The sequence below is a fragment of the Leptosomus discolor genome, chromosome 6 (assembly GCF_034619465.1).
Source record: "Leptosomus discolor isolate bLepDis1 chromosome 6, bLepDis1.hap2, whole genome shotgun sequence".
NCBI classification, from domain to species: domain Eukaryota; kingdom Metazoa; phylum Chordata; class Aves; order Leptosomiformes; family Leptosomidae; genus Leptosomus; species Leptosomus discolor.
This window is the reverse complement of record NC_141396.1, coordinates 53,889,590-53,896,635: the sequence shown is the minus strand read 5'-3', so window position 1 is coordinate 53,896,635 and position 7,046 is coordinate 53,889,590. Positions and strand designations below refer to the sequence as shown.

Sequence of the window (7,046 nt, the reverse complement as noted above, 5' to 3'; positions counted from 1 at the left end):
AGCTCTGTAGCAAGTAAAACAAGCTACTTGACACATTGCACGTTTAATAGCTGCACCAGACACCTAAAGCTCCTCTCACACAGGAACGGGGAGGTCCCCCATCTCCATTCTGGCATCCTGACTCTTTTTTTTTATTCCCCCCTTTCCCCTCTCCATTTTCCCTCCAAAAAGGTGCAGACACCCCTCCCCCCACCCCTTGGAAATGATTGGTGGTCGTCCCATCTCATGAGATATTCCTCACATACAAGACATTCAGACTATTTTTTTTCTCTTACAGTTATAAAACAACCACAAGAAAAAAAATGTGCCTCAGCATACAGTCATCAAGAGATCCTCATCGCATACAGTCGCCCAATCATTAACATTCTCAGTGCACATGCTCACGGCAAAGGCTTAGGAGCCACTCAGAAGGTTAGATACCAGTGTATGTGTCCAGGAAACCCCAAACATCATGCACCGTGGTTGCTATGCCGTTTCTTACATGACTTATTAGCCCTCAAAAGACCTTCAAGGAAGTGAGGTCCTGGAGGCAACTGGGTAGGGTGCAAAATGGCATGCTTTGGCTGGAACACGCATCCCTCCGCTCAAGGCTCTTCAACCTTGACGCCTCTTAGCCCGCAGGATTCACCTCTTGACCCATTCAGAGGTGTCTCTTCATGTGAAGGGCCAGGTGGTCAGACCTGGAAAAACACCTGCAAGGCAAGAGTCAGGTAGCGCGTTAGCCCACAGCTGCTGGCACGCACGATGCGATACGCGGGACTGAGCCACCCCCTTGCTCTGCTACTCCAAAACACTGCTTCTGAAAGAGGGATTTGGCATTCCCTAGAGGAATGACACTCAAGGTGTCTGTGGGCACCCAGGAGCTCTGCAGATGGCTGGTAATGCTAGAGACTTCTCAACACTCATCTGCAACAACCAGGTGCAATCCACATCCCAATGATTAGTAAAATGGAAGGGTTTTTTTTTTCCAGTTTAAACACACAATAATCCCTTAAAAGTACCAGACACAGTTGCGTTCCCAAATGATTCCTTCACAAGCAAAGAGTAACCTAGACTCACTTTCCAACAAGCACTAAAAGTAACTATTTAAAAAGGTGCATTGCAGTCACATACCTGTCACAGTGACTACATTTAAAAGGCTTGGCACCAGTGTGCTTTCTGAAGTGTCTGGTTAATTCATCACTTCTTGCAAAACGCCACTCACACCCTTCCCATGAACATCTGTAAGGCTTTTCCCCTACAAAGAAAGCAGATTACATGTTAGTCATGACTTCATTCAAAGAAAGGTAGGTGCTATCCCATTCATCTTCTATGTAAACCTCCTCCACACCCCCCAAAGACAGTCAATTTTATTTAACCTATCTGAATGCTTCAGAACATGTAGGCAAAGAAGGCTTGCAAAATTAATTGACATGATTCCTACTTAACTGTTTTGCTGCAACCACACATCAAATAATCTCATTCTTATTAAAAAAAAAAAAAAAAAGGCGATTAAACATGCTCACAAGAAACAAAGGAATCCAACCTTCTACCATTCCTGTCCATCCGTAAGGGCAGGCTTACTCCCAAACACGTATCATTCACCTCATAAAGGTGATTAAAGACAGCACAACTAGGCTCCAAAATGCAATTAGGCTACTTTATTGCATCAAAGTCCTCTGTCACTCACTCATCTGCATAACATGTAACCTCCTTTCTGCTGAGCCACATATTCTTGGAAAAGCCTGCACACCACTTTGAACACTGCTATTTCAGCATTCAAGAAATACCACTTCCATTCACAGGAACCTTCTCAGCCAGACAGCACCAGGACAACAGTTCTGTAATATTTCTGAGGCTGGCAACTATTTATGTCTGCTCAACCACCACGGTTTCAGTGGAAGTTGTTCTTTTCTTTTGAAATAATCTTATCTGACTTCTGCATGACAATGGGAGCATCCAAGCTTCCCATAAAAGCCACAAAATGCTGAGCTCATGAGTGAAAATAGGATCTTTTCCTTTGTACATCTTTTTGAAAAAAAAAAACAAACAACCCTGTATAGGTCTTTGGATTGGTACACCAAGAACACCAGGCCAATTCCTCACGTTACTTGATGACTATTGAGCCAAGGAGCAGCTCTACGTATTTAACTGCTGTCATAAAGAGACGTCAAATAATAATACTCAAACCAGCAAATCAGCATTCTACTTCAACCATAAAATATTTATAAAAGCCCTGAAGCGTCTATCTTCCTCACTTTCTTTCCCAATAACACAGAAGATTGTTATTTTTACTTCGTGTTCTGCAACAATAAAATGCTGTTGCTCAGTATTTTGGGATGAAAATACACAGTAAGTCATACATCTCTAAGTCCCATTAGGCAGGTATGTTAGAAGGACTACAACACACTGTGGCTTTCCAAAATTTTTGCCGATAACGATAGCAGACTAAATTTAAATGATTTACAACTATAGATCTACTTTATATGATCAAGGCCTTGTGGCTGCCTGATTGCCTAGCCTTGATGTAGACGGAACCACGAAAATAAGCTCTTACACTATTTAGTGATACGATGTTCCCTTTTTTTGTGAGAAAGTCTCAGCTCGCTTTTGCTTTAGAAATAAACATCAACAAAGGCTTAGCATCTATTTTGGCTAGACATTTGCTCCTGAAGACCGCATACTGCTGCAGCTTCCTGACTATTGCCTATTTAGACGAGCAGCTCCTATTTGCTACGGCAGCGGACTAATCTACCAACTACCTTGGCTTTAGCTCGCTTACGGAGAATGCGGAAGCGATGTCGTCCGTGCTGGTAAGCCTCTACTACTATTACATCACATCTCCAAACCTGGGCTCCCACCCAGTGATTGTGTAATGCTGTGACACCACCACCGTCAGGGGTATTCCCTACAGAACTTGCCAACTCTTAATAAGCATACGGTTACTAACCTGTATGAGTGCGCTGATGTGCTTTCAGATGTGAACTTTTGGTGTAAACTTTCCTGCAACCGTTAAAATGACACCTGTGAACACGCCTTCTGCCATCTGGCGAGGTGTCACCATTGGCGGGTGTACCTTTTTCTGCAGTCTTTCCAGCGGTACCGGTACGAATTTTCCCTGGTGAATGCAACTCACCCGGCGTACAATTCCATAGCTGGGAAGAAGGCTCCTTGCTCAGCTCAGGAGATGAAGGAGGAGTGGAAGTGACAGACGAACTCAAGTTTCCTGAACTGGCTAAAACATCGCTTATAGGGTCAGAGGTAAACTTTGTCGTGGGCGAGAGCTCCTCAGAGCTGTCTGAAGATTCACTGCTCACGTCAGAATTCAAACTGTTGGTCTCTAAGTTCTGACTAGTAAGATTGTCCTCTTTTGGGACACACGTGTTCTTCAGTTCAGATTCCTCCTTTTTCTCACGTGCCAGAATAATTTTGGTCCAGAGATCCTCTTGGCTATCAAATTTGATTTCAGATGCAGAAACATAACAAGGTTCACTTTGAAGATACCGTTCCAGCTCCAAACATGTCTAAGTGAAAGAGAAGGAAGGAAAAAAGAGAAAAGTTACAAGTGTGCTTAATAATAAACCCAATTGTATTTTACACTTGAAAAAGCATGCAGGAATGTCATACGTTCGATTTGAGGTTTCAAGGTTCAAAACAAATTAAAGGCTCCTCCAGCCGTAACTAGGTGACTGTTACGATGAAAAGAAATCAGTTTTCGAGACCTGGGCAGGAGTTCAAACACAAAGCTGAAGGTGCAAGTCAGCTTTGGTTTCCAAAATGGCATTCTAATGAGTCAGTCAAATTATCATCACTCTCATCATAAAATCTGTGTTTTCAGTAGGCTGACATTGAAAAGGACCACAGAGAACCACAACAAATAATTACACTTTGCTCTTGTGCCTCGTTTAATTTCAAGTTGTTTTGTATCTCTCTCACACAAACACGAGGCTGAAAGGACCTAACTGAACACAATGTGCTCTGACACGCAGTTAAAACCCAAACGCTGTGTCAGAAAACAAAGCCACATTTCAGCATGGCTGCGGAGCTGCCGGCCTGTCTTCTGGGGACATCAATGGAGCAGCAGACATCCTCCCATTTCCTGTGCATGAGAACGCAGCACACTCGACTTTCAAAGAATGTCATTTCCAAGCGCACTGGCATGCACGCCACACAACTCGAACTGCTCCCGTGCGTGTTCGGAGGAACACGGGAAACTTGAACAACAGCAGAGAGGGGAGAAAAAAGTTCCAGAATAGAAATGTCCTATTCTATAGGATGCAAAACGGGAAATTACTCTGAGGTCCTGCTGGGAGTCCCACAATGAACAAGAACTTTATCTACTGGCCAAGAGTGCAACTGTATGAGTCATCTCTCTCTTTCTTTCACGCAATGCCAAAGGAGACTTCCTTTTAAAACCCTGACCATCTGCCAAGTAAGTACTCTGTTCAAATACACATGCAACAGTACATGGACAACTTCCCCCCGCCCCCCAGCCGCATTCCCCTCTACTCCACGAAACGAAACAAAACAAAAAACAAAACCATCCTAAATGGGTGAAGCTGCGGTTTTCAATTTCAATTCACCCTGCTGACTTTATAGCCATTTTCAGAGGACAAAAAAAAAAAAAAAAAAAAGGTATGAACTGTTATGGCAACAAGCTGATGTTTTGGGATTATTCTTTCCACTATAGGAAACGATCTATATGGAAGCTTTACACAGAAAATGGGCACACCAAGTTTCCATACCAAACTCTACTTATTTTAGCGAGATCATCTCTTCCAAAACCTGATCCCAAATGCCACACATTCCCTTTACAGCCCCTTCCCATCTGTCCAAGAGCCGAGCCGCCATGGGAGCAGGCTTTCTCCCCCAGCACCAGTCAAGTAAACTGGGTCACATGTTCTGGCCAGGCCAGGAGTGCGGGCAAAAACGGGGGCGGGGGGGTGGTCATCCCCAAACACCCCCAAACCAAACCCACCGCTGCTCACACTGTTTATGCATTTGTCCATAATTGGGTAACTGGGTTGCAATGCACGTTAAAAATAAAAAAAAAGGTTTCGACAGGGACAACACAACAGTGCATTAATTTCCCACGAAAATGGGTTAAAAAAAGAGCGTTTATTAAGATCTTGTTAAACTTTCCTATTCCTGGCTAATTTAAATTCCTCATTAGGTAGATTAGTAATGCGGACCGGAGCGAAGCTCTCTCCGAGTTTAAATGCCTCTGAAGGCTACTGGGAGCGAGGGCTGGCCCTTCGCCAAAAGCCCAAATGCCTGAAGGAAACTACTTAGCTCCATTTCAATCACGTACGATGAAGCTGCCTCTTTGAAAAGGGAAAGGGGGGAGGGAAGGAGGAAAAAAAAAAAAAAAAAAAAAGGCATTGCATGCAATTAGTAGGCATGTGAAGGTTGTAATACTTTGCATTTCAGCCTTCTCGGAAAGGCTCCTTGGTCCCTCTGAAAAGGCAGCAGGTACGTGTCTGGTCACCGGGCTGAGATGTTCCCGGCTGGGGAGCGGAGCCAGCGGCCCCGGCCCCCCCGGGGAACCCCAAAATGCCAGCGGCCACCGCAGCTGGGATCAAATCAAAGAGGGGAAAAGAAAGAAAAAAAAAAAAAAAAAAGAAATGGCAAAAGAAAAAAAAAAGAAAAGGCAACAAAATATGTCCATTAAAGGGAAGGAGCCTCCGTTCTTCCTCCTTCCCGACCGCGGCAATTAGCAGAAGGGGATCGCTGTCATATGATTGACAACTCGGACACTCAGCTGCATCTCACACACACACATGTACGGGCGCACACAGACACGGGTACACATGTGCACACGCACTCCTGCAGGTTTCCCTTCCCATCACCGCCAAGGGAAAAAAAAAAAAGTATTAAGACACCCACCCCCCCAGCCCCCCAGCGAGGGGCAACGAGAGGCCCCGGCCGAGGCGGGGAGCCGGGGTGACAAGCCCCAGCGGTGGCCTCTGGACCCGGTACAAGCGCAAAACTTTTGCCAGGACTCGGTGCGGAGCCGGCGGGCGCGGAGCGCCGGGCACCGCGGGCGCGGAGCGGGACTGACAGCCCCTGGCAGGCAGGGCCGGGCGGTGCGCGGGGAGACGCGCGGCTCCGTACCTTCACCTCGGGAATCTCTGCCCCCTGAGCCGTCCGATTTAACGCCGAAACACCTGCTTCAGAACAGCCCTACGCATTCGGGCTTACTTCTCCCCAAACTCATTGCTGACACTTGGGCTTGTTTTGTTTTGCTTTTGGCTTTTTTTTTTTTTTTTTTTTTTTTAAATCCGCTTATCCTTTAATACGGCTTAAAAAAAAAAAAAAAACAAACAACAAAAACAACCCAAACCCGACGACAACAACAACAACAACATCGACATCCTCGTTTACCTGTTGCCAATATTCCTCCAGGGACGGCAAGGCTGAGAAGTAACCCGTGTCGTGCACAATCTGGAGTTCCTGGAAGATGCTGCACATTGGGAGAACATCCATGTCTCAAGTTGCAACAACAAAGTCAGTGCTGGTTACCAAAAATACAGATGCCTCCTTTATGTGCAGGGGTTGAGGGGTGTGTGCGGGGGGGTGTCAAACCTCTGCTCTCAGTTTCCAAGCCCCCCCCCCTTCCTCCAGAGAAGAAAAAAACAAAAACGCTGTATATAGAGAGAGATCTATTAATTCCTTGAGGAGCTTAGGGAGGAAAAAAGACCCGAAGTTTCATGCAAAGTTTAATTGCACAGCAAGGCAGGACGTCTCCCGAGGCGGCCGCGGCGGCTCTCCCCTCCCGCGGCCGGCGGAGGACACTTGCGCAGGAGCGGACCCAATATTTGCAAACACGGCGCTGACTGCGAATGTAACCCCCTGCAAAACTTCCCTATTCAAAGCTCTGCCCGGCCGCGCCGCCGCCCCCGCCCCCCGCGCCCTCCCCCGCCCCGCGTGATCCCATGACGCCGCCTGCCGCCGCGGCCCAATCTCCGCCACGCACTCCGCGCCCCGCGTGCCAATGATGTCAGAGCCGCCCAATCGCCGCGCGGCAGGCATCGCGGCTCCTCCTGGCGTGACCGAGCCTGGCCGTG

At 46.8% G+C, this 7,046-nt stretch overlaps 1 protein-coding gene across 3 annotated transcripts; it reads right to left on the bottom strand.

The window, feature by feature from the left end:
* Positions 1-640: 640 nt before the first annotated feature.
* Positions 641-6,502, bottom strand: KLF6 (KLF transcription factor 6). 3 transcript variants are annotated; one of them, XM_086466995.1, is made up of 4 exons: positions 6,364-6,502; positions 2,930-3,503; positions 1,114-1,237; positions 641-692 (listed from the first exon to the last, which is right to left on the bottom strand). In XM_086466995.1, the coding sequence occupies exons 1-4, from the start codon at positions 6,463-6,465 to the stop codon at positions 641-643; spliced, it is 852 nt and encodes a 283-aa protein (XP_086323121.1). In that variant the 5' UTR covers positions 6,466-6,502. The 3 variants fall into 3 exon arrangements, with proteins under 3 accessions (XP_086323121.1, XP_086323122.1, XP_086323123.1); XM_086466996.1 differs by having other exon boundaries at positions 3,056-3,503; XM_086466997.1 differs by lacking the exon at positions 1,114-1,237 and having other exon boundaries at positions 655-692.
* Between the last annotated feature and the right edge of the window lie 544 nt (positions 6,503-7,046).